Below are 27,979 nucleotides of genomic sequence, written 5' to 3'. Positions count from 1 at the left end.
CAGTGAAACCTAAAGAAGATGGAAGATACAATGAGTTGGCCAAGAGTAAGGATAAGGATGCAAGTAGAGCAGGAAATGAACGAGGTTATAGAATTTTTTTCTTCCATTTTCATCTGTCTTTTCTCAAAACAGTCCCAATAGCATGTGAAAGGGCTTCATTTCCCATACACTATTATGGAAAAAAATAAAACACAAGTTCTCTGTGATGTGCTCTGCTTATCTATCAGTATAACAGAGCATAAACCAGATTTCAATAAATCATTAACAGCAAGGTTATCAAACACTTGCCAAAAAGGATATCAGTGCAGATAACAGGGTAAAACCCATTACCAACTCTTAAGTGAATCCTGGAATTAAAGAAAAAAGAAGAATATATCAAATAAGTACAGTATTAACTGCAACTTTGTTAAACAGTATTTTTTTTCCTTTCTTTTCTGTTCCTCCTTCTTCCCCACTAACTCACAGCAAGAATAACTGATCACTAAATTTCACCATAAATTTATCAGAAATCTGACCAGGTGCAGTGGCTCACACCTATAATCGCAGCACTTTGGGAGGCCAATGCAGGAAGATCGCTGGAGGTCAGGAATTTAAGACCAGCCTAGGTAATGTAGTAAGACCCCATCTCTACAGAAAATAAAAAAGTAGCCAAGTGTAGTGGCAAACACCTGTACTCCTAGCTACTTGGGAGGCTGAGGCAGAAGGATCTCTTGAGCCTAGGAGTTTGAGGTTGTAGTGAGCTATGATGACACCACTGTACTCTAGCCCAGGTGACAGAACAAGACCCTGTCTCTTTAAAAAAAAAATTTTATCAGGAATTTCTCAGAGCAATTTCTCAGTTACCACTATGATTAAAATAATATATTTTTTAACAGTAGATTAAGATTTCACAGAAATTCAAATAGGATAGACAGAATCTTGAAAAAGATTCTATCTTCTTTCAAGACAGAATCTTGAAAAACCTTAGTTTTTACAGACTTGGTTCTTAAAAACTCTTACTGTTTTAACAATTAAAATTTTGTTTATACAATTAGAGTTCTACAGTAAGACACTGTGGAATTGTTATACATATAACAAATGTACATATAATAAATTCATGATGGGACTAAATTGCTATTCAGATAATTATGGACCATTCCTGATTATTTAGATGCTGATTAATGAGTCAATGAATTCTCCCCTTTGACCAAATTTCCCATCCTCTGGCTTTCCTTGTTTTCTGGATAAAAGATGATGCTAATGAAGAAGAGGGTCCAGTTTCATCTCCATGAGAGTAAGCTTGGTTTCACAGCTAGAGACTTTTTGGATGTAAGAGCAGTAGCTACATGTAGACTCTACAATAATGGAAGTTAGGCCAAGTAGCATTAAACACTCAAAATCAAGCCTGTTACCATTTCTGAGAGGAAAACTCAAAAGTACTTTTTATACCTTAGTGGCTTAGTAATAGTATCTTATGATATAAAAGTTAGCTTTTTTTTTTTTTTTTTAAAGCAAACCTGCCAGTATTATCTGTTATATGCTGATGTAAAAACTTACAAATTAGGCCAGGCATGGTGGCTCACACTTGTAGTCCTAGCACTTTGTGGGGGGACAAGGTCAGAGGATCGCTTGAGGCCAAGAGTTCAAGACCAGCCTGAGCAACATAGTGAGACCCTGTCTCTAAAAAAAATTAGAAAAATTAGCCAGGTGTGGTGGCACACATCTGTAGCCCTAGCTACTCAGGAGGCTGAGGCCGGAGGATTGCTTGAGCCCAGGAGTTGGAGGTTGCACTGAGCTGCAGTCACTTCAGGGCACTCCAGCCTGGGCAATAGAGTAAGACCCTATCTCAAAATAAAAAATATATATCATATTCCTTTTCCTTCATTGAATGTTTGATTAATGACGAGAGGCTGAACATAGTCAACATTTAGAAAAATATTACTAGAATTCTCAAAACTACCTGTATTTTTTAGAATTTATATGTATTTTCTCATTTTACCAAAGTACATGATATGTTATCCAAATTCCTGCAAATAGGAAAGTACATAAACTATACTATAAATAAAGACAAAAGAGTAGATTTGCACCAGAGAAAGCCGGTCAGCTGAGAAGTAAGGAATGAGGGGCCAGCTCTGATCCCTGCCTCTGCCTGCTCACAGCGAGGCCACTGTCTGCCTTTTTCTTTTCTCTTTCCTTCAGTTAAAGGTCAAGGTCTAGACAGGGATTCACTGAATTGAACTGAAAGGACAACTGGATTGTGGGACAAAACTCCCCTGAAGTTGGGCAGCATCAGGGCAAACTAAAGTTTGCAGTTTTCAAAAATTATACTGCTTTCTTCAGACACTGACATCTTTGTGGTAAAGCCAACCTTGCATATACTGGCTGCATAAGGACTTCATATAAAATGGCAGAGTAGGCAGAGGTTACTCTTCTCTCTCCGTTCTGCCTTTCTAAGTTCTTTTTCTGCCATCATCTATTTTTCTTTACTTTTCCTTTGGCACTCTAACTCTTCTACTTTTTTGTCCTTTAAATTTTAGCACAAGGCCTGATATCATTAAGTAAACCCTGTATGTGTGTGTATGTTGTATGTATTACATTTTGTTTTGTTAGTTTGTAACACACTTTAGCATGTTCTTTTCACAGCCTGAAAATAGTCTCCAAAAAGATGTATATAAATATAAAATGTTGGGGACAAATTCATAGTGTTCATGAAGCCCTGATGTCTATTTATGTATACCACGGGGGTCAGATCCCTGTCCCATGATGTAATTCCAAGGTTACGACCTCCCATGGTCACTTGAAAATAGAGAAGTGTTTCAGATTTTGGATTTTTTCAGATTTTGGAATATTTGCATTATTTTTTACCAGTTGAGCATTCCTTATCTATCCAAAATGATCCAATGAGCATTTCCTTTGAGCATCATGTTGACATTACTCAAAAAGTTTCAGAGTTTAGAGCATTTCAGATTTTGGGATACTCAACCTGAAATTCAAAATATATTCATTCACCAGATACTCACTGAATGCCTACTCTGTGCCAGGAACTGTGCAGGACACTGAGATACAGTGAAAAAGACACACACACGCCCATGAAAATTTACAATGAAGTTGAGGAGACAGTCAAGTAAACAAGCAATTGTAATATAGAATAGATTCAGTAGTAGGGAAATACAGGATACTTTGGGTAGCATGTCAGACTAATATTTAATTCAGCTTTTGAGCATCAAGAAATTCTCCTTACAGTGATGTCTGAGTTGTTCTTCTAAGTAAAGAAGGAATGCACTGTATAAAGTCAAAAGAATGTTAGACTCATGTGTCACATTGAGAAATTTGGATTTGATTTTAAAGGGCCTAAGTTGAGGGATGATAAGAACTAATCTGTAACTGAAAAAGATTAACTCTTGAGTATAGCATAGGGGTGGGTTGGAGGAGGCAGGATTTGGAGCCTGGGAAACTGTGGTAGTAAGCCAGGTAAACAACTGTAATGATTTTTAACTTAAGTGCTGATATTGTAGATGAAAAGAAGTGGATGAGTGAAAAAGATACTAATTGAAAATCACAGAATTTAACCATTGAATTCATTTGTTGAATTCCTTCAACAAATATCGTTGAGCTGCTATGTGTTAGGCACCTCTGTTAGGTATGGTGGTAAACAAGATAGATACCCTCTCTGTCCTCAAGTCTAGTGGTGATGACTTACAGGCCTTTGAAGTGGACAACTCAGTGGATGATGATGCCTTTCACCAGAGATGGAACAGACAGGTGCCTCAGGCCAAAGATCGCTGGGCATGAGAAATGCTTCTTCAAGCTCTGAATGTTCCTTGTGAGATTTCAGGATGTCCCAGTTGAGAATCACTGTGTCTAAAGAGAGATGTTACTGATTCCCTGTGTGATCGATATTCATGGGAGGAGTTTGAAAACTATTGCTGTAGATGACAGTTGAAGCCAGGAAGTGGATGATATTGCCCAGGAAATGTACATAGAATGAGAGGAGAGGAGGGCTAAGAGGCGAACCTGGCAAAATTCTAGAGCGAGAGTAGGACCTTGTTGAGGAAACCAGGAAAGTATAAAGAATGTAAAGCATGTTCTAAGGTGGAGCCAGTGGAACAGAAGGGAAGAGAAGCAGCATGGCAGCAACAGTCAGCTGCAGGGCATATTGGATGGGCTTCTAGTTCAAGATGATGACCTGAGCCTACGTGTGCAACTCCACATGTTCACCACCACCTCCACCATCCCTCCCCAATTGTATCTCCTCTAAAATGGCCAAATGAATTTAAGAAGAAAAGTCCCTATCACTGCAGACAACTAGGAAATGGTGCCATGAAAATGCCTAGCTTAACAAAACTTAGTTCTAGCAAGAACCTGTTAGACCAGAGTTCATCCATGCTAAGGGGAACCCTAACCTGTGCTCACTAATGCCCCATCAACTTACAATAACAAGAGCTAGAGACCTGGGTGAACTCCAGTGCAGTGGGAGAAGAAGGGGGCAGAGAACTTATTTTGAAACTCCTGGAGCTTCTGGCAATTACACAGGTACTAGAGAAGGGATTCCCCCACTCACAGCACAAACACGTTCCCACCCAATGGCTCAGAGCTCTTCTCTGGGTGACTGTTGGCACAGTCAGGCCAACTGCAGAAGGGACACTGCTAGCTGGCTGTAGGTTACAGTGGTAGACATAGGAGAGTAATCTTTAAGTTGCACCCACCTTTTCCTTCTCTTGTTCTCGAACCTAAAAGATTTGATTAAAACCCCACAGCATTTTTGATAGAATGTTCTCACTTCTCAATTCTGGTTGCATACAGACTCTTTATGGGTAAGCAAATATGGAAAAGTCACTGGATGTGGGAAACTTGGCTGTTAGAATAGGATATGCCTATGTGAGCAGTCATAGCAATTGAGTTCCTTTGAAACAGACTCTGCAAAAATAAATTTAAAAAGGCTCTGAAAATTTCTAATGTGTTTTTCTCATTGAAATTTGAGGAGTGATTGTGTTGATAAAATCAAGAAAGGCAAGCAAGGAAAAGGAACCATCTGAGAATAAAAATAGTTTCTTGAAGTAAACAAATATTGCTGGTTTGGAGTGGGAGGGAGTTCTCTAAAACAGTGAATGAATTAAAGATTATATTAAAGGACAGCCCAGAGCTCCATGTACTGCAATTTCTAAAGGAAAACTTGAGGACATGAAGAAGGAATGTTCAAAAACAACAGTAGCAATATTAATAATGAAAGCAGGTTTACCTTAGGAAAAGGAAATCTTCACACAAAGGGCTTATGGGTACCCAGTAAAAAAATTTCAACAATGTTATGATACGTGCATTATATCTCAATAAAGCTGTTATCGAATAAAAAGAAAGTAATGATGAAAGATTTACTCAAATGTATTCTAACAAAATTGTTCTGTTTCAAAGATGGAAAAACTATAAGCATCCAATTGTGTAGAAGTGGGATAGAGTAGAATGAGGGAGGAGATAGAGAGAAAGAGAATAACTTTGTATCCAATTACCTAGTATCACTACATGCTAAAACAGTGGAGCATCACCTCAGATATTAGAGGGGAAACGGTTGTTACTCAAAGCATACAACTAGCTGAGGCATCTTTTCTTGAAAGGGCAACAAAAAGCTCATCTTTGACATTTGAAAGACTCAAAAAAAAGTCCTACTAATGTGTACCTCTCCTGAGCAAAAAATTTGCAAAAGCATGCTGGAGCCAAACAAGTAATTAGAATAAAGAACCCAATAAAGGGAAGAAGTTATCATCAGAGTATTTTTTAAAGTGACACAGAATTAGCTGTGACTAGCTGTTGTTAACATAGTGGTGAGCTGTAATGCTAATGATAAATGATTCCCCCAAAAAGGACTAATGTAAGTAACACTGCAGTCCCCAGCCCCCAGGCCGTGGCCCAGTACTGGTCCATGGCCTGTTAGGAACTGGGCCCCACATCACCACTTGAGCTGTGCCTCCACCTCCCTTCACTCAGTCTATGGAAAAATTGTCTTCCACGAAACTTAGGAAGGGGGGGGCACACAGCAGGAGGTGAGCGGTGGGTGAGAGCTAGTGAAGCTTCATCTGTATTTATAGCCACTCCCCATCCCTTGCATCACCGACTGAGCTCCGCCTCCCTCCCCAAGCTCCCCTCTCACCCCATCCATGGAAAAATTGAAAATTGTCTTCCAGGAAACTGGTCCCTGGTGACAAAAAGTTCAGGGACCATTGATGTAACAGACTCATAATGGATCTACAGCTATAAAGTGTTCCTCTACAATTTGGCAGGCAGGAGAAAGATGAAAGAGTGCAAGGAGAGTCCAAAAATACTGTTATATTATTGGCATTGATAAAGAAATACAAGATAAAGAAAGTTTAAAGTTAAGCAGTAGCACAGTGGAAATAGGATGGGTTACTTCCTCGGTTACTCATCCTGTTGGTTAAGAGAGGGGAGAAACTTAGTCTATATGGCTAAGGGGCTGGGGAAAAGAAACCATTTTAGGAGCATAAAAAGTAAAATATAATTTAACATTAAAACCAAACATATTTATTACCACGCAGTAACTACCTCTATTCTGTTAAAAAATAAGGATTCAAATTGTTTGTTTTTTTTAAAATCCAACCATAATATGATCCAGAGGCTCACCTTTAGAAAACATAATAATGGAGAAATTGGAAATACATACAAGACAACAGCAAACAGAAAAAGATTTTGGTACTACTGTTACTATAGAATTAGAAGCAAAAAAATCACACTGTGCAATTTTGTTAGTTTTTACTGTTAAAAATTCAGTAAACACTGGAAAAGCAATCATCACAAAACTTTCATTCTTTCAAAACATGTTTTAGAAGTACAGGAAAAGCCACCACTGCTGTTGCAATTTCAAGCTTATTTTTTCAGAGCAAATGAACACCCACACACAGAAAAGGATACAGAGGAGAGAGTACTCAATAAGGTTAATTTAATATAATAACTATGCATTGTATTCTGTATGCTTAAGAAAGTATATAATTTACAAAATCAATTAAATATTTATAAGATTTATACTGGCCACAACGAATTTTAAGAGATTTTAAACATTGAAATTGTTCTTGCCACATTCTCTGACCATAATGCTGACAAATACACATTTATATACAATATTAACAAAAATAATAACCACTTAAAGTTAGAAAAAGAAACTTATCTGTAACTCAAGTCAAAGGATATGTCAAAACTGTAGTTAAAAATGATTCAGAGCCAGGCGCCTGAAGTCCCCGGCTACTCCGGAGGTTGAGGCAGGAGGATCACTTGAGCCTAGGAGTTTGAGACCAACCTGGGCAATATAGCAAGGCCCCATCTCTTAAAAAAATCTAAAATAAATGACCCAGAAATCAATGACAAGAGCATACATGACTTATCAAAATGTATAGGAGGGAGGAGGTTTTACCTAAATTAGAAGGAAAGCATTGCTTTTTATTAAATGAGACAGCATAAATATAAGTGAGCCAAACATCAATGCTAGGAAAAAAGTTCTGGAAACAAAAATCCCAACAAAATAAACTAAGGATAGGAAAATGAAAAAATAATGACAATAGCGGGAATTAATGGATTTGAAGAACAGAAAAACAATAGAATTGATAAATCTAAGGCTAGTTTACTGAAGATTGAAACAGGGAAATCAAGATAAAAAGCATGAAATTAGGAATAAAAATACTTGAAAACTAAAATTTTTAACTCTATAACAGTAAACTCAGTGTGCAAAATGAATGACCAAATATTTTTTAAATGACCAAAATCAGCTCAAAATGATTAACAACTATGAATGACATTGACAAAATTAGGATTTAAAGAAAGATTCCTCCCTCTCCTAAAATGCAAATTCTAGACATGTTTATCAGTCAATTCTGCTAAACTTTAAAGGAACACAAATCTTCTATGCTGTCTAATCTATTTCAAAGCATGGAAAAATATGGAAAATTTCCCATTTCATTTTATGAAGCTAGGATGTCTGTGACCAAATTTTTTTCCTCATCTTTATTGAAGCATAATTGACAAAAATTTCATGTATTTAATACATACAACTTGATGTTTTGATATGGGTCTACATTGTGAAATAATCACTGTAATCAAGCTAAGTAACACATCTAGCACCTCCATAGTTACTATTCTCTTTCTTTTGTGTGTGTGTGTGTGTGTGTGGTGAGAGCCCTTAAGATCAACCGTCTTAGCACTTTTCAAGTATACAAAACAGTATTGTTGGCCTGCCGAGGTGGCTCATGCCTGTAATCCTAGCACTCTGGGAGGCCGAGGTGGGCAGATTGCTTGAGGTCAGGAGTTCGAAACCAGCCTGAGCAAGAGGGAGACCCCCGTCTGTACTGTAAATAGAGAGAAATTAATTGGCCAACTAATATAGAAAAAATGAGCTGGGCATGGTGGCACATGCCTGTAGTCCCAGCTACTCGGGAGGCTGAGGCAGAAGGATTGCTTGTGCCCAAGAGTTTGAGGTTGCTGTGAGTTAGGCTGACGCCACGGCACTCATTCTAGCCTGGGCAACAAAGCGAGACTCTGTCTCAAAAAAAAAAAACAAAAAAAAAAGACAGTATTGTTAACTATAGTCACACTGCTGTACTATGACCAAATTCTGTTTTTTCTTTTTCTTAAAAGTTAAGAACACTTCCTCTTAGAATTACATATAGGAAGTCTTAAGTCAAATAACAAATGAAATCTGGCAGCATATTGAAAGAATCCTAAATATGATCAGTTAAGATTTGTCTTACTTATGTAGCATTTGTTCATCATTAGAAAATTCATAATATGGTAATCACATTAAGAGTTCATGAGGAAAGCCATTTTCAAATTCCCTCATTACTGTGAGCCAGGCGTTTATTCCTCTAGATGCTAGTGAACCAGCAGTGAACCAAAGTGGCCACTTTCCTTGTGAAATTTAGGTTACAATGGGAGAATGATAATAAACAACTACTGTAGCAAGTGCATATAAAATTTTGGTGTGTAATAGATTTTCCATTTACATTTTGGTGTGTAATAGATTTTCAAATGAGTGGGGAAAAGTTGGCTTATTAGTAAAAAATTTCAGAGCCACTGGTTAATGTTATAATAACAATATGTTAAATCTAAAATTTATACTTTAGATTTAAATACATTACAGATGGATTGAAGATTTTAATGGTAAAAATTGAAACCAAACTATGAAAACAAACAGTCCATGAATATTTATATTACCTTATGTTCTGTTAGACCTTTTCAATCATGTCAAAAGGAAGCATGCTTGGAAAGATTTATGAGCTGAAGGATAGTGTTGCTCTGTTTCTGAGACTATAAGGACAGAAGCATCTGCTTCAAGCTTGCAAGCATTCAGCAAAGCATACCATTTGCAAGATGTATTTGAAGGAAAGGAAACTTCAGGGACAAAACCCAATATCATTATGTGATTACTTGATACATTAAGTTTTTACAGTGAAAGTCCAGTCTAATGAGACTCGCTAACATTTTTCAAGTCCTTCCTATTAATGTATTGTCCCTGTGCTTGAGGTATGTTACTTCATACAGTACTGAAAACAATTATGGGAAGTAGGGGCTGACAGTATTTTACATATTTTACAGGGAAGGACACAGACACAGAAGGCTCACAGTAGCTTGCTGTAGGCATCTAGCAATGGTAATTGACAGAGTCAGGATTGAAATACAGCCTGGTCCCGGTATCTACTTTCCTAACCGTCATGCTTGTACCAAACATGTCTCTTCATTTTAAAATGCTCAAAAAAACGAGTTCCTGAAGATGAATTCAGAGAGGGGAGAAATTTAACATAATCTGTCTGCAGAATAAGTTCGTATAATAGCTTCTCCACATCACAGCTGACAATCCATTTGGAGTTTGTGGGGAGTCTTTTTCTCCCCTATCTGTAGTCTTTGCCTGAAGATCTTCGTGGTGAGTATTTGGAACTGTGTTTTCATTCAGTTGACAAAATATCTTCCGGAAAGTCACTTTGAAGAAATATTGAGCAAAACATTTCCCTGTTTGCTCCAAAACAAATGAATGGACTTTGAATGCCACCTACTCATTTCACCAGCATACGTTTGCAGGGCTAGATTTCTCCATTTGTGACTGTGAAAACAAATGAGTGTGATCAGCCTGGCGTGCTTTGAGTTCTCTTTCCCACACAATTTTGGTTAAAGTGAAAAGATTCTGTCAAGCAAGACTACTCGGCCCTTATGTAGATATCACAGGCTGAAAGTTTTTAAGCAAAAAAAAAAATTTTTTTTTTCCAAAATTTGACATTGTTTTAATATTTTGTTTGGGATTTGTTTTTAAATTTCAAACATTAAAGGCAGGGGGAAGATAATCATTTTTTGCTGATTCTCATTTATTTTGTCACTTGTCTTTTTCAACCATTTCTTGGTTTTTATATTTTAAATCAGCTTGAATCCTGATCTTTAAAACAGTGCTATTTATGTTGACACTTGATAACAATGTTGATTATAACATTAATATTAGCCTATATGCACTAAATGTTTACTAGATGACAATAAAACAATATGCACAATATAACCCTGTTTTTATAAAATAGACTTTAATCTATCATATACCCCATGGAAAAGAATCTAAAAAGATGCATACATAGCTATTAAAAGTGGTTGTCTTTGATGGTAAGCCTACAAATGATTTGAATTTTTATATATATGTATGTTCAAAGTTATGTACCACTCATGCCCATTAGAAAGTATCATGGGAGGCAGGGGACAGAATAAACAAGCAAACAAAAATTCCAGTTTATAAAATACCCACAAATGAACTGATGAAATAAATAGATCTTTTCAAAAAGAAAACATAAGAATATACTTAAATACTAATGCAAAAGAGAGGAAAGTTAAAGTTTACACACAATGGAAGGAATATTTCTTCAGGTAGAATCAATAGAATATGGGTACATACGGAGTTTGAGTGAGAGCTAGAAGATAGTGATATTTCCAAGTTTCCAACATAAGTTCCTGGGCAGAAAATCTCATTAACTTTCTTTTTTTAATTCTCTTTACCCAATGCCAATACTATTCACAATATCGTTAACTTAATAGCAAAATAGCAACCATTTATTGGATTACTTTCTTAAATTAGCTGATTTAGTATTTACTACTTTCTGCAAGCTATCTTTATTAGCCCCACTTTTTAGATAAAGAAACTGAAGCTTTTGAAAGCAAAGTTAAATCCATTGCCCAGGGTCTTACAAAGCTGGGATTTGAACTTAGACCTATAGTCTAAAGACTTTTTTTCCCTACAGTATACTGCTACTACTGGACATGGACCTCAGAAGGGGAAGAAAGCTTAGGATTAGGCTTTTTAACATGCTGATTTTAAGAGATTTATATAATATCAATTTGGAGGTAAACCACAGAAATATGGTCTGGAGTTTGGGGAGGGAGTCCACTGAAAATATACTTAGGGATGCCCGTCTGGAGAGGGTTGAAGCCCTGTAGATACATAGAGGAGATTGCTTAGGGGAAGGGAGTAGTCAGCAAAAAGAGGACAGAACCAATTCTGGGATAACCAACTTTTAAGAAGCTAGTAAAGAGAAGGTAATGTCCCTGACTGAAAAGGGGTGGTAAATAGAAAGGAAAAGGAACAAACAGGTGAAAATAACATATACTGTATTTAAGACATATCTTTTCTCACATTTTAATATCTCAAAAATTGACATGTGTCTTACTAACAGTGAGGTCTTATTGACAGCATTTTTTTCTTAGTAGTACATAAAATAATGGACATCTTATAACTGAAGGAATATTTTAATCTGGTAGTTGATGATTTTAAAATCAATTGTGCTTTCCTTCAGAGCAAAAGAGGAAAAAATAAAATCAATTGTGCTTATCCATTTCTAAATTATTTTATAATTTGCTAACTTTTATAGTCTATTTCATAGTCTATAGTCTGTTTTATAGACTATAGTCTATAGACTATAACTTTTATAGTGTATTTCAGCAGTGCATAGATTAAATGGAGAGTTACCAATTAGGTGGAGAGTTCAGGAGTTAAAAGCTCAAGCTCCTGGAGCAGAGGCAGGATTATTTAACATGTCTCACCTACTATTTGAGTCCTTTGGGTGCATTTCTTTACCCCCTTAAGTCTAGGTTTTCTTACTTGTAGAATAGGAATTAATAGTATTTATTTCTTAAGATTGTGATAAGGTTTAAATGAAATAGTATGTGTAAAGTACTTAGTGCTATGTCTGGCAAATGGTAAGCTCTCATCAATGATAGCTACTATTATTTTATATATTGCTATTTTGGATTGGAAAGAAATAACTGTCCCTGCCGTCCCACTCCAGGGTACTGCCATTTCTTTTTAAGTAGAGCTAGGTTATATCCAAAATAGGGAACTATGATGGGAGCTTATATACATTTATGTGAGCTGCATGTTACCTTATCTTGAAGGGTGTTAAACTGTGTTATCTGCTAGAGAATTTAAATTAGCAGGTGTATGCAGATTCTGAGCCTTTTTTGTGCTCAGCCCAAAGCCTTGCTCATACTGAATACATGACAAAGTACTGGTGTATAGCATTGAACCCCTAGGAGCGGCATTTCTTTTTGCTCTGAGCAAAAAAGATGCAATCTTTGTGGATGAGTGTTTGAGGAATTCCACAATATATTATCGCAGTTAGATTGAGAGAGGGTGTTTTGTTTTATTTGTTTTGGTTTTTTTTCCGTGTACTTTAACTCTGATCTCTTCTAGGGGATTTTGTAGTTTCTCAGATGTTATACTGGATGAAAAGTAGTAACTGCATAAACGTTGGGTAGGGAGTGCAAATAATGTTATAGATATCCCTCTTAGTTTGTTTTATAAAACCAGCATCTCATGTGACTTGTCCATATTATGGAATTGCTAAATTAGTATTGTGCCTTTCTTCCAGAAAGCTTAAGATGAAGTCATACAGGCACTCTGATTCACGAAATAATTACTATTGCATTTCCTAAATGTTTCACTGTGCAAGAAAAATTCTGAGGGGAAAAAAAGTTTATTCCTTTGGGGAAAACTAATTTTACTTTGTCTTGGTAAAATTCTACTAGTATACAGTTAATTGACAGTTCCCAGAGATTTTTTTTTCTTTTCTTGGTGGTCTTAGTCATCATAACTTCTCCTATCAGATTATCTAGTATTTGGGAAGCTCCTCAGGAAGCCTAAAAAAGAATAAATATTTTTCTAAGTGTGTGTTTCTAAAGGCTATCTCTAGGTATCTCTCTTAATTCAGCAAACTGTTATTTTTTTTAATTCAGAAAATATTATAGAATTAGGCTTATAATTTGATTTTATTAGTATTAAATTATATCATTTCCTTCAACTTGAATAATTACATTTAACAATTTGAACTCTAATACCCCTGTTGTTCACATCTGTGCTTTAATCAGTCGTGTTTGAAGATATCTAAAAACAAAGGTCTTTAGCATTCTTTCATATTCTATTTAATGACCAGGTGCATGTCAGTGCATAGTATTTGGGTCATTAGTATGCCACAAAACATTTTACCAAGACATGGTACATCATCAAATAATTGAATTACAACAGTAGCTGTAAATGGAACCCAGTTTACTAAAGTAAATAGTGTCAGAATATGGCAGAAGTGACACCATATCAGTTTCTGGGCCCAGACCTTAAGAAACTGGCAGCTTCCACTTTCTGTCTCTTGGGATGCCCACTCTTAGAACACAGCTACCATGCTGTGATGAAGCCTAAGCTGCCCTGTGGAAAGACCCAGGCAGAGAGGAACCAACAGCCAGCCCCAGCTTGTCAGCTGTATGAGTGAGCCATCTTGGAAGTGGATCCTCCAGCTCCAGGAGAACTGCTCTGCTGATGCCGCATGAAACAGAGACAGGTCATCCCCACTGCACCCTGCCCAACTTGCAGATTCTGAGCAAATAAGTGACTGTTGTGTTAAAGCCATAAAGTTTAGGAGAGATTTGTTGCTGGAACATAAATAATTTTGAAACAATGATGAATTACAATGACAGTGAAACATACTGTGTATCACAGCAACACTAAGGAGAGACACTTAATCCATCCTTCATTATCAAGGAAGACTTCCGCAGTGACAACTGAACTGAATCTTGAATGACTAAGGGTTAACCACATTGGGGGGAAAGGGTGGGGTGTTCTGGGCAGAAAGGACAACCGTGTGATCACAGGTAGAGAGGCAGGAAGCAGCATAGTGTGCACTTAGGTATTGCCAGACCATAAAGCTGGGGATAGGAAATACTGGTTATGTTGCCAGAGAGACAGGCAAAGGTTGAATCATGGAGGCCCTTGCATGCCAAGTAAAGTCACACTGTGTACAGCCAATTTGTGTTTGTTGTTGTTGTTTTATGTAGCATTGGAGCAATCTGATCAGATTTGTGTTTTAGACAGACCCTTCTATTGATGGTGGGAATGTGGATTTGGGGGTACTGAGACAGGAAGCAGTAGGACCAGGTGGGTAGTTCCATTGCGGTAGTTCCTGCAAGAACAATGAGGGCCTTACCTCAGACTATAGTCATGGGGGTGAGGAGGAGAAAGTAGATTCAAGAAATACTTAGGGGCTTAAAAAATAAAAGTATTTAGAAGGTAAAAGGAATAATTCTTAGTGATTGTTGAGAGAAAGGACATAATGAAGGAAGGACCCAGATTCTTTAGTTAGGTGAAGAAGGATGCCAGCGCCCTCAGAGGGGAGTGAGGGGGAATTTGAGGAGTATCATTCAGGGTCAAAGCTATGACATGGTGGATTTGTGAAGTCTGTGGCATCCATGTAGTAATACCAAAGAGGCAGTTGGAAATACAAGTCAAAAATTAAAGAAGATGTAAGCTGTAAAGAAAGATTTGGCGTTATCACAAAGGTAGTAGTTGAAATTATGGACAGATTCACCCAAGGAAAGAATGTTCAGTGAAAAAAAGAAGAGGGCTGAGGATAAAACTTGGGGAGCACCTTGACATTTAAAAGATGGTTAAAGGAAAATGTACCCACGAAAGAGATGGGAAAGGAATAATCCAAGAAGTCTAGGAGAACCAAAATGGAGGTGGTCTCAGAAACCAAAGGAGGAGAGTTTTGAGAACACGGTAATAGTCTCCCATGTCAAATGTTAACAACCAGCCCAGCAAGATGAAGATAGATAAGAGGACATTGGTGACTTTAGCCAGGCTAGGTAAAGCCAGATATAAACAGGAAGTAGTAAAACAGACATTGATGATATATCCACAGGAATGAAGAATAGCTAAAGAAGAACACAGAGGCATGAGAGAAGGTTTTTGGTGATGGTTGTTGATTTGGGGGGGATACAAAATATATAAATACTTTTATGGCCCAAGGAGTTCATGCCATTAAAGGGGAGGAGGGTGAAGAGAGAAGAATCAGAAGATGTGGCTCGTATAGTAGCATCTAATTAGAGATAGAGGGCAGAGGGTCAGGGCAGTCCTTTGAAGTTGAAGGCATACAATGAGGGTGGGTACAGATGAAAATGATTTTATACAAGTACGGCAGGAAATTGATGATCATAGCTGATAGACTTAATTTTTTCCTATAAAATAGAAGACAGGTTCGTTCACTGAGGGAAGGTAGTAAAGCTGGGATTGACAGCTGTCTTGAAGAGAATCATGAGTTTTAGAATAATCTTTTAAGGAAATGGAAACAATGGCTGGCTCATAATAGGCAAGAATGATTGATAGGTGACCCAGAGGCCTAGTTGATAATAGTTTGGACTAGTAATTGTTCATAATTAGGTGCTTTTATTCGAGGGAATGTCCCACCCTCATCCCATTTGTCCCCCTTTCCTGGCTCTATTGGTCTAAGAGGTGAGGAAAATGGATAGCCTTCACAGGGCAGGAAGCAGGGCCTGGGTGAGAACAAAGCTTTGTTTAAGGCAAGAAGATAGGGCATTCTGTGTGAAGCAGGAGGGCGTTGGTTTCATTTTCTTTTTTTAAATGACTTGAGGGTTCCAGAAGGCAAAGTAGAAAAGTTCTGGAAGGGAAGCAAGAATGAGAAAAGCTACCAAGGAGAACACTCAGAGGAGGAAAAGGATGGGGGTAGTAAGGAGGATGTAATGAGGTTGGATGTTCTTACATGAGAGGTTGAGGACTGTGGAGGGGGGCAATGTGATTTGCCTTTTATTCAGTAGCTAGATGTTACTTAAGGGAAAGACTTGGTTAGAAGAGATTGCCCAAAGTTTCGTTGCTATAAGACATTGTGGTCATACAGCTGACCGTTGGACCCCAGCAGTTTCTGGCCTGCTTGCAGAGCGTTGTAGAAAGGAAGTGAGAGTCCTGTGTTAGCTAGGGACGGGCTTCTTCAAGGTGAAGGCTACCACAGGGCTTTTAGCCAGTGCTCCCCAGGGAATTGTGGGATAGCAGCATCTTACCTGTGCGTTCTACCTCTGTTATTGCAGCTCCCACAAATTGAACAGTAATAATCATCATAAAAACAATCGCTGTATTTATGTGGGCTTTGTAGTTTACAAATTGACGCTTTTAACAATTCTAAGAGAAAGAGTAGGTAATGTTATCTCATTTTGTAGACTGGAAAGCTTGAATCTCAGAGGTTAAGGTCATGCTACTAGTAAATGGATGAGATAAAAATAGAAATCAGATCTTGCAACTCCTAGCTTTTTTCAGCTATATGCCACACCGCAGTTTTAGGGCTGGAAACTAGATTGGGTTCCTCTATTCAACCTCTTATCATAAAGTGAGGCAACTGAGGCAGCAGCCTGGTAGAGCAAAAACAACACAGGTATTAGAGGTTGGGTATTCTGGGAACCCGACTCTAAGTTGGAGATTAGAGTGTAGAAGTTTAGTAGGGAGTACTCTTGGGATCTGTGGAAGGAAAGGAAGACAAGGGAAGAGAAGAAAGCAGGATCAGGCAGAGGGAGAAGTCAAGTCAAGCTGTGATGATGCAGTCTGAGGAGAAACTTCAAGCTGACCCTAGAAGGGGTTCTGAAGGTAGATGACTCTTCAAAGCTATCCTGAGGTGGGGAAATGAGGCCAGGCCTTCATACCCCACCGACCAGCCATTGGATGCTGGTCACCCCAGGAAGGGGGTATGGCCTTGGACAAGGTGGCCCCAAAGGGGACTGAGAGCAGAGGGCTTTCTGTCAGTAGCATTCCCTAATAGTCTCCTAATTACAGAGCATCAGGATGGTGCCCCACAATGTCCACCGCAATGGGCTTTGGAGTTAGCTAGATGCAGGTTTCAAGCCTAGTAAACTCTGCTGCTTCCTAGCAACTCAGTAAGTAGTTATGTTAGGCAAACTCTGGGCAAGCTTCTTTGAACCTCAGGATCCTCTACTGCAAAATAGAAAAAATAATGTGAGACCTAATTAAGCCTACTTTTCCTTATTTGTGAAATAGGAAAAATAATCATACCATCCTTTGGGAAGGTAGTTGAGATGATTCAGTGAGATCATAAGGTTACTACAGTAACTGTCACTTTTTAAGGACCAGATATTATTATACTACATTTAAGATGTCTAGTTCAGTGCCAGATATATAATATTTGCCATAAAAGTTATATGATCAATATTTCATATAAATTTTTTTTAGCATTCCAGAAAGGTTCAGTAACTTTCTAGAGGCCAAAGTCAGTGTCAAAGGCAGAGCTGGAATGCATCCTACTATACTGCTCTTGGACTTGGGTTTCATATCAAGAAATATTGGAGGAGATATCTCTATGATGAGTCAGAGTATAGTGGAAGGGAGTGGCCCCTAAATGTGACCTTACTTGGGAGAGTCTGATTCCTTAGGCTAAGTCATTGGTGTTAGCCCAGTATGAAGATGTGTTTTCCAGAATGGAAACCAGAGGGTAAATTAAAGATGAAGTCATCTGAGTAGCAGTACTCCACCAAGACAGCACTTTAGCAGAAGTATGATTACAGTGTAGGACAGGTTACTTTGATTTGTTGGGTCTAAATATATACATGTGACTGTGCTTGTGTGGTTGTTGCTTTCCCCACTAGATCTGATTCTAGTCCTGCTGGCTCCCTCATTCAGTGAGTGTTGAAACAGAGATAGTTCACTTTTCCTCTCTGGGCTGGAATTTGCTCTATATAATGAGGATTTGATGTAGATGCGCCTCTTCCTAGTCTATGGTAGTTTAATTCTCTAATTTCAAATATACCCTACAGCACAGATATTTTAAGGCAAAATGTTGGGTGTGTTATATCACAGATAAGTGTGCTGAATGAAGACTACTGAGAAAAAGTGTTCAATAGCTCTGACAAGGAAGCCTCAATGTTTACATTTCAGTGAAGAAGGGAGGAAAATCACTGTTTTGTGAGTCAACCAAAGTATTCCATAGTCATTACGGAATCATGTACTAACTGGTAATTTTTGGTGGAATTGTCCAAAATTTATTGTTTAACATTTATTGACAATCACTATTATGCTGGATACTGTGCAGAGCAAGTTTGTGCAAGCTAAGCTCCAGCTATGTTAATCTAGGAAAAGAAAGGAATGGTGATTAAATTCCAAAGGTTGGACATGCTAAAGCTCTAGTTTTCTGTCAGAAAACTGCAGTTAGATGTTTAAATTTAGTCTAGATCCATTATCATAAAGCCTTTATTGTTTATTGGAGCATCTAGTTTTTTCACTTTTTCAATTTGGCTTCTATGTACTATTCTTAGGTAATTGGGTTTATAACTTGAGTAGCTTTTGAAATATTGGCAACTAAATTTTCTCATTGGAGATTCAGCACACTTAAGGTATTTTAATATAACTCTTTCATTAGTATCTTGAATTCTAGAAATGTAATCAGTGTACTTACACTTTTGAATTTTTTCTTGCTTGAGCCATTACATATTTTTATAGAACAGATATTTAATCCTTAAGATTTCATAAGCAAGGAATTTAAAGATTAGCTTTGAAAATAGGTCAGACGAAAACAACTACTTTGGTTAAAAGCTAATCAGATAAAAAAGTAAGAAAAGAAGTTTAGAAGCTTTTGAAAAATATTTAGGAATCAATTTTGTCTAATTTTATGAAAGGTACTGTCTGTATAGCTAAAGTATATGAGTCAAACCTTTCTTTAGTTTGCCACCCATTCATTCATCCATTCATTATTATTCACCCATTCATTATTAATTCATTCATTTGCCAAATATTGTTCCAGAAACCAGGGTAACAACAGGAAATAAGACAGTCAGAGCTTACTGTGTGCCAATTCTGTGCCAGGCACTTTAAAACTTGGAACTCAGTGCTTTTAGCTCCACAATCCAGGGTCATGGGGTAAGCATGACATTGGGAGTCTAGTTTTTTTCCTAAACTCACTGGTAGGCTGTGTACCTTCAGGTGAGACCTGTTCTGTGTCAGTTTCCTGCTCTCTGCAATGGTATTGCTCACCCTGTTTACTTCATAGCTTTGATGTAAGAATCAAATGAAATAGTGGTTTTGAAAGAGCTTTGGAAGTACCAGGCAGTATATAATGAAAAGTATAATAGTAGTCTTGAAATTGTGACAGTGATTTTGACCATTTCATTGCCTCTGTGGGAAGGCTTGAAGATGAGTACCTTCTTATCAGAGAATAGATCTTTCTCTTGAACTAGATCTATTAATAGATCTGTGTGTTTAAGCTGGTCAGCCTTACCATTTCCTCCACACGTGTAACTACCCCACTTCCTGTACATGGGGCAGGGACTTCTGTATGAGGTAGCTGGGGAAATGACAGCTAAAGCAAGTAAAACTCATTTAGAAAACATTATTCAGTCTATACACTGCATTAAATCAACAAGTAACGATTAAGTGTCCAGACTAAGGGGTTTGAGAAGGTGATAAGGTAGGAAATGATATCTGTTTTCAAGAAACCTAGGCTTGGATTTGAAAATCCAAAGTGAGCAAATATAAATCATTATCTTCATTGCAGCTTCCCAAGGATCTATATAGAGATGTCCATTTGGCTTTGTAATGGTTCTAGGGGCCCTCTCTTAGACATCGGAATGCCTGCTTATACTTACTGGATCATAAAACAGATCTTCCTATGAGGAAACTAAAAATTTGCTTACAGCTTCATGTTTAATTTACTGCTGGGTCCTAGGTCTGCATGCTGATGCTCTAGAATGAAGTAAGGGGTCTGAGGGGCTGTAGAATAATATCAATCCTGGACTAACTCAAGAATCTCTCTCAAATATCAGATCTAGAGTATAGAGAGTGTTTTGTGTTCCACTCACTGCTGTCTCCCCACTGCTTAGAACAGTGCCTAATACCTACCACTCACTACAAATGTTCTGGATCAATAAAAGCTACAGTCTAACATTAGAGTTCTTCTGATGCTCTAATACCCCAGATAGACAGCTTCTTGAAAGCAAGGGCTATACGTTATTCATCTCCAGATTTTCTGTATCTGGCATATAACTGGCCGTTTGAATGTTGTTTACATTAACATGTAGACAAGTGTAGTCCAGGACAATGATGGATGTCCCAAGATCAGGACCTCCCAGTCTCTCCCTAGAATAAGTCCTAAAAGCAGTAGAGGGGCTTGTTCTTGGGAAGTCTGAGGAATAGCTCAAAGTGGCCTGTCACAAGATGAAATTTCATTGACGTTTCTTTTTTAATCTTGGCATTTATTTTCTTTTTTCTACTCCATTTATATTCCTTTCAAGACATAATCCTCAAAAGAATGGATAAAATTGGTATTTCAGGAAGATGCCTTGTATGTATCTTCTGTGGAATCCCATCCATGTCTGTCACTCACTTGTTCATGTAGCATGTCCCAGGACAGGGCACGTTACTCCTGAAGCTACTTCAGACCCATGTAAGAGCCTGAAAGGCCCAGAGAAAATTGGCATAGGCTAGGAGAGAAAAGTAGGACAATTTATTAAAGAGTTGTTTTCTGGGAGTTGTATTATGCCACCTTTCAGCATTATTAACTCTTTATAAAATAATAACAAAGCTAAAAAATGTTCTTACCTCTTCCAGTACCTTGACATTTGCAGATACCTCATTTGATCTTCTTAATAACCCTGTGAACTTGGCATTTCTTTGTTTCCATTGTTACTATTTGTACCAATGAGAAATCTCAGACTGGGAGAGTGAGGGTACTTGCCGCAGATGCAAAATTTAAGGGGATGCTAAAAACTCAGTAGTCAAGGTAAATACTATTAATATTTCCTTGCCCTGGAATGCTACTGGACATAAAACCAAATCAGCCCTATATTAATATAAAGTAGCTTCTATTACTCAAAGTTAAAGAATCAAATACGTCTTAATCCATTTGGGGTAATAAGCAAAGGTAGGTATGCACAAGAAGCTCATATTTTGTGGAAACAAAAGAGAATTATGAAACTTAAAGAACATATTTAAAAATAAGCCATGATCTCTCCTATAATATCACCCAGGTTTTTGTTGTTGTTGTTGTTGTTGTTGTTTTTAAAGGCTTCGAAGTCAATAAAACATGAGAGGTTTAAATGTCTACTCATTACCCAGGAAAAATACCATCTATCAGATTAACTTTGATTAAAGTTCATGCAATGGTCATCCAATAGAACCTCCTCTTATTTTAGCTTCCTACTTTTTAACATTCTTCCTCCTCCTGGATCTCAATTTTTGTTTTCTAAGCTCAAGACTACTCCTGTGATTACTCATGGGTTTAGATCTGCAGGTTCTGGCACTGCTGGCCTCACCACTCTTCCTGAAATTACTTCCTCCCTCGGCTTCTGCCCTGCTATGGGATCTTGAACCTCCCATCTCAGACCATTCCTCCTATGACATTTCTTCCTCTTTCTAGCCAAAGGATGTGTGTGCCTCTCAGTCCTCTCCTTTGTTCCTGATTTAAATCTGGATATGTGATTTCAAAATAATTCATTTTTAGCCCTGATCTTTCTCCCAGATTCCAAGTCTGCATCCCCAACAACCTTAAGGGATGTTTTACTTGCTCATTAGACCACTGCTTCAAAGAACACATGTTTGGAATTGAATATATCATCTTTTCCTCTATTCTTCAAACAGTTCCTTTTCCTTTTGTTTTATTTTATTTTATTTATTAAATATGTATTTGTTAATGGAGTGACCATTCTCTAGGGCACTCATGATAAAACCCTGGGGTCCTTTCTTCCTTTTTTTTACAACCTCTTTCTCCTCACAACTGATAGAAGTTCCTGTTACTAATGACAATTTCCTTTGCCACCTATCTCACAGCCCTCCTTTTCTTTCTTTTCTAATTTCACTAACCAAATGTTAACCTTCTCTGTCTCTAATTTCTTCTCCTTCCTTCATAATGGTGTCAGATTAGACTTTTTGAAATATGGGTTAGATTAGGCCATCTCCCACTCAAAAGTCTTCTACAGATCAACATGATCTATTAGTTAAAGCAGCGGTCCCCAAGGATAATTTAGTTTACTTGAGTCTTAATAACAAGTTGTCTTATTAGGATTTAGGCCACACAGGAGGAGGTGAACGGTTGAGCAAAGCTTCATCTATATAAAGAGATCTAGGTTGCATGCTCCTTATGAGAGTCTAATGCCTGAGGGGTGATGCTGGCACTGAGGAGCGACTGCAAATACAGATTATCATTAGCAGAGAGGTCTGACTGCACAATAAATGTAATGCACTTAAGTCATCCTGAAATCATCCCCTGTCCCCGGTCCATGGAAAAAATGTTCTTCCATGACATCCTGTATTTCTTTAAGTTTTTCTCTGTATCTGTGTAGCAAACAAAACTGTAAATGATAATCCTCTGTATTCGCTCCCTGCCTAATTAATTTATTTCCTGTGCCTGTCATGACTTTGATGAAGAGAAGCTTTTTAAAACAGGTTCTGATAGATGTGAACATTCAATGATCACAGATCTCTACAAAACCATTAATACTCTTGTTTTATACTTGGGAACAGTTCATGGATCTGATTAAGCCTAGAAGGCAAACTTCAATCTTGTAGGTCTGCATTGCAAAGGATAACTTAGTTCACTTGAGTATCAATAACAGGACGTCCTGAATCAGTCGTCATCATCAATAGTTAAAGACATCAATCAAGTTAATTGCTCAAAAGCCTTTTACCAAGCTGAGAATGTAACAAAATAAATTAACTGGTTAACTTGTCCTCCTTAAGCTTTCATTCACTCACTTATTCATTTAACATTTATTGAGTACGTTTGTATTTTATAGCAGGCTGAAGGACAGTCATTGCCTTTATGGTTCTTTACAAGTAACCAGAATTTCAATACAGTATGGTAAATGCAGTGGCAGTAAGCATAAGGAGCTAAAGGAATAGAGTGAGTGACTAGAATACAAGGAGGGAGGGGAAAAAATGAAGTAGGAGACAGGATATAAGGCATAGTTTATGAACATCCTTATACAACTTGCTAAAGAATCTGAATTTTATCCAGAAGGCAATGTTGTGCATTGAATTAGGCATTAAATTGTTTTAACTAGGACCAAGTCATGATCAGCATTGTGTTACATTCTGGTTTGGATGAAGAATAGATTTAAGGGAGGGGGAAAAGTGGAGTTGGGGAAGCCAGTTATAAGACTGTTGTAGTGATAAGAGAAATGGAGAGGGTCTGGATTAAAGTATTTTTGAGGCAGACGTAGTTACTATCAAGGAGGACTTGAATTTGAAAGCTATTTGGGAAGTAGTGGTAATCAGTTGAATGGAAGAGATAGGAGGGAGTAAGAGACAGGGTAGAGTCAAGACAAGTTTTGGGCTTAAATGAGAGTACATAAGACTGGTGTCAGCCTTTAGCTATCTCCAACATGAAAGATTACAGCAGCTGAGTCATCATGGGCCGATTCAGTCCCTGACATGAATCCTACCTCTTCATCTTGGAAATCAACAATGGGGCTTTTGGCCCCTTAAAACTGAGACCTTTGCAACAGTGCTGAATAGGTATGAATCAGGTTTCACAGGCCAGAGCTCCTAGGGTTTCTACCTCAGGGTTCTGGAGGATGCTTGATTTTATTGCAGTGGGATAACCTTTTGATACCAGTTTCAGTCTTGGTTTTTAATGACTGTGTAATCATATGTATGTTTTATGTTCCACCTTGATAATGATTATTATACTTAGCATGTTAGATCTTCAGATAACTCAATGTTAACCAATTAATCTGTATAATATCCCTGTGAGTTAGTAGGTGGGGATTATTGGCCTGTTTTCCAGGTGGGAAAACCCTTAGATACTCAGTGACTGTACCTGCTATACAGCCACACATTGAGAGAACTGAATTTTGAATCTGCAATTTCTTTATCTTATTGCATTCATACTAGGAGTCTTATGTATGATATGTCATCGTGTCATGTCTGCCTTTTCACTTGTTCAAAAATCTCAGCATTTAGATCTAGAAAAGGGCAAGGCAGATACAGGAAGGAGTGAAGGTGACCAAATGACTAAGCCCCACATGTAGGGGCGGAGGGTAGTAATATAACTAGGTCTTAACTCATAGTAGTACATCCAGGGAAAGACTGTTCATTTTCCAGTGGAGCGATGACATCACTTCAGCTAAAAGACCAGTCATTGTGTCACAGAGTCTCCTGTGACATTCTGGTATAACTTTAATACTTTACACATTGGCAATAAAACAGTTATAGAAATTGTCTTTCTTTAAATATAAGGCTGTATACTATGGTGGAAAGAGAATTGACTTTGGAGCTAGACCTGGGCTGAAATCCCTCCCAAGAGGGAGCTAGGTGACATTGGGCAGGATCCTTATCCTACAGCAGTGTGGGAAGGTTAGGTCTTGATATAACATGTCAACTCCCTAGCATAGAACCTGACAGTTATTGCTTCATAAATGGTTGCTATTATTTTTATCCTCATTCAGAGGTAAAGGATAATACTGAAAAGGCCATTGACTTTCATGTTGAATGACAGGACCAGTTAAATTCAACTGTTGAGGTATTATAGCCTATTAAAGAAGCCAGTGAAGCATTTTGATATTGAGTCAACCAGATACTGGTACCATCCCTTGTTCACTGACAAATATGGGAAGGTAATTTCAGTAGGTCAGCCACCAGTGTGTGCCTTCCAAAACATTATAGTCATGTTACAGTAAACTTTTTATATTTGTTGCGTCACAGAGATTTATTGAAGTGATAAAAGTTATTATGGAAAACAGTGTGCGGTAACTATGGCAACAGTTATTTGATCTCACAGTAATTAGCTAAGCATTTAGTTGCACAATACTTTCACAATGCCTTCCTGGTTAGTTCATTAAACAAAATTAGCTTTTGTTTGAACTGCCTTCCTACAGCATCCTCAATTTGATTTTGGTTCAAAAAATTGGAAAGTGTACTTTAAAACTACCTTTCCAACTTAAAGTTTATGGATATATTTGAGATTGCAACTGGTTTTTATTTAATTTTTTACTTATACTACAGTATGGTCATGCTTCATTGGCTCATCTTTTGAATTTTTCTCGGTTTAGCAGTGTGGGCTAAGAAGTGAACAGTAAAGTTAAAGATCTTTATCTTAAATCTGGCCATGCTCTTTGCTCATATTGCACATTGGGGTCAGCTGGTGTCCTTCCCATGACTTAGTTTTTATACCTGTGAGATTGGGTTGCCGTATCATGTGTTAAGAGTCCTGAGATCACACAAATGTGGTCATTCCTTGATAATCTTGTCTCCTGCTGGACCTGGAGCTAGCAGGTGCCCTGGCTTTTCTAAAGCCGCCTTCCCCCAGGTGCCTCCCTCTGCCCTATTCAGCATCACTTGTACTGTGTTCAATACCTCTCCTTTTGTAAAGTGGAGTGTTTTGCAGATGATTCACCTGCATAAATGGTGATGTCATTCTCAGAGGACTTCCAGTGCTCTTGAGACAAGGGCTTCTCAGATTGTGTTTCTGCTCTGCAGCCCTTCCCCACTCACTCCCAGTAGACAGGGATGCTTAACCCATGCTGGTTGGCAGAGTGGAGATCCTAAGTACAAAAGAAAGCATCAAGCATTCAAGATTTCAAAACAGACAAATAATGAAAATGAAACAAAAAAGTTATTTTTAACTTATTTATTAAACATGAAGGGGGTTCCAAAGTAAATTAATAAAGCAGGACTTGAAAAAATTCAGTGAATGTTCCTTGTATTAATTTCATTTTATTCCTGTCAACTTAGTGATTTTTTTTTTAGCTCACTGAATTATTTTTAAGACAATACTAGCTTTAAACAACTAATTGTTTCCAAGTTGCCAGTCAAGCTCTTCTCTCAATTAACTCCATGTCACCTACCAATTTTCAGTTGGATATTTTTTTACATATGGGTGATAATATTTCCAGTTCTATGCAAACTTATTTGTTTATTAGCTTATTGTTTTCTATGTAGGATAAATGCATCTTCAGTTTCACTGACTAGGGGTAGAATTCTAATGTTAAAAACCTATTTGTTCTTTATTAGTCTTGTAATTTTTCAGGCCAATCTGAAGATAATGATAAAATAATGAGTAATCCTAGGTGGCTTTAGCACCTGCCTCCTTTTACCCCCATTTTCCCCATTCCTGCTTTTATCCCGTGTGATTTTCACATCTTAGCCGATGTCTTCATACCCCCTTTCCCTTCCACATATTCTCTCTTCTCTGTAGAATAACATCTGTCTCTCACTCCACTTGGAAAGCATTTGATATCCTTTGATGCAACTATTGTTGTAGCTTCTGTGAAACTTTCTCCAATTTCTCTCACACCTCGTCCCCTGTCTTCTAGCTCTCTCTTGTCATTTGTACCTGATTCTTGGCCACATGTCATCATACATTATAATTTTTGGTTAAAAACGATCTTGTCCAGTGGGCTGTGACCTCCCCCAGAAGAGTACCCCTCCTGACTCCTCCTATATCTTCCCATGGTCTCCAACATGTAAGACCATGCCCAGGGGACAGCCAACCAAACCAGTGAGTTATCTTCATCTCACTTCCTGAAATCGACTCATTTGTATATTCTGTTGCCCAGCGTAGCCCTGCCCAGACACACTGGATGTTCACTCTCCCTACTCCTCAAATTTTGATTCCTTTTCTCTAGACCTACAAAATGTTCTATCTCCAGTCACTTCAGGAAAAGAGGAAAGGAAGTACTATTTATTGAGCCACCTAATGTGTTTTAGGTAGTGTATAGTGTTTTTTACTCATTCCTACCACCCTATAAGTATTAATATCCAGATTTTTTATCATGGGAAACTAAGGTTCAGCATGATTAAGTGGCATAACAAGCTAATAAGTGGAAGAGCTGGAATTCAAACCCAGGACTCTCTGCCTGCAAAACCCAGCCTCCTTCACTTTTTCCACTCCATTAACTCTGTTTTGGTGATTCAGCCCAACCTAAATTCCATGCTTAGGCAATTCGTTAGAGCAGTCACCAGCACCCTCTATTCCTTTGATCTCATGACCTTCTGCTGTGCCATCAGTCAGCCAGAGGTCTGCCTCCTCCTCTGGATCTTCTTTCCTCCTCTAGAGCTCTAGGTCTCTGCCAAAGAAATACACAGATTCTTCCAGAAGAGGCTTTTTTACAAACACAGGCTATTCCATTTCATTTAGACAAAGAATGCCCAATCCACCACTCATAGATTACCCCAGCCCCTGCAGTGCCCAAGGCCAACATTGACAATCATGAGTTCAGTACAGCCTTCCAGGAAGCCCTTACCAATTGAGCAGAAGGGAGACACTGGATAAAATCTATTTGCTACTCTGATCTACTTGTAACTTGCTGTTGCAGAGTAGTTGTCCTACTCTGCTCTGTTGGTTTGACCTTGCATTCCTCACACCCTAAAACCCCTCTTTTTTACTCCTGAGAAACCAGGTAACTGATTGTTTTCTGGACACACTTTTTACTTTGCTTTTGCTCACATTGACTCTTCTACTTGGCCCACCTTCCTCCTACCACTGATCATAGAATCATTAATAATGGAATACTCTCATTTTATTGTAAACTTGATAAAGGCAGATTCATATGGATATTGTTCCTCATTGTATATATAGTGCCTGGTAGAGTGACAAATGGTAGAAGTTCCATGAACCTTTGAGAAGGAAGGAAGGAAGGAAGGAAGGAAGGAAGGAAGGAAGGAAGGAAGGAAGGGAGGGAGGGAGGGAGGGAGGGAGGGAGGGAGGGAGGG

General features: G+C 38.0%; 1 protein-coding gene across 2 annotated transcripts in view; it reads left to right on the top strand.

Moving 5' to 3' along the window:
* The window catches only part of NSMCE2 (NSE2 SUMO ligase component of SMC5/6 complex), a 211,004-nt gene that overhangs the window by 113,545 nt on the left and 69,480 nt on the right, over positions 1 to 27,979 (top strand). Inside the window, exon 5 of one of the 2 annotated variants that reach the window (XM_076005032.1) lies at positions 1 to 27,918. The exons of the other annotated variant lie outside the window; for it this stretch is intronic. Coding sequence (XP_075861147.1) covers positions 1 to 188 — 188 coding nt within the window. The 3' untranslated portion in view covers positions 189 to 27,918. Of the gene's footprint in view, positions 27,919 to 27,979 lie in introns of those variants that run through there. 2 annotated transcript variants of the gene reach the window in all.

Source organism: Microcebus murinus, chromosome 7 (assembly GCF_040939455.1).
Source record: "Microcebus murinus isolate Inina chromosome 7, M.murinus_Inina_mat1.0, whole genome shotgun sequence".
NCBI classification, from domain to species: Eukaryota; Metazoa; Chordata; class Mammalia; order Primates; family Cheirogaleidae; genus Microcebus; species Microcebus murinus.
The sequence above is the reverse complement of the archived record's forward strand: the minus strand, read 5'-3'. Positions and strand labels throughout refer to the sequence as shown.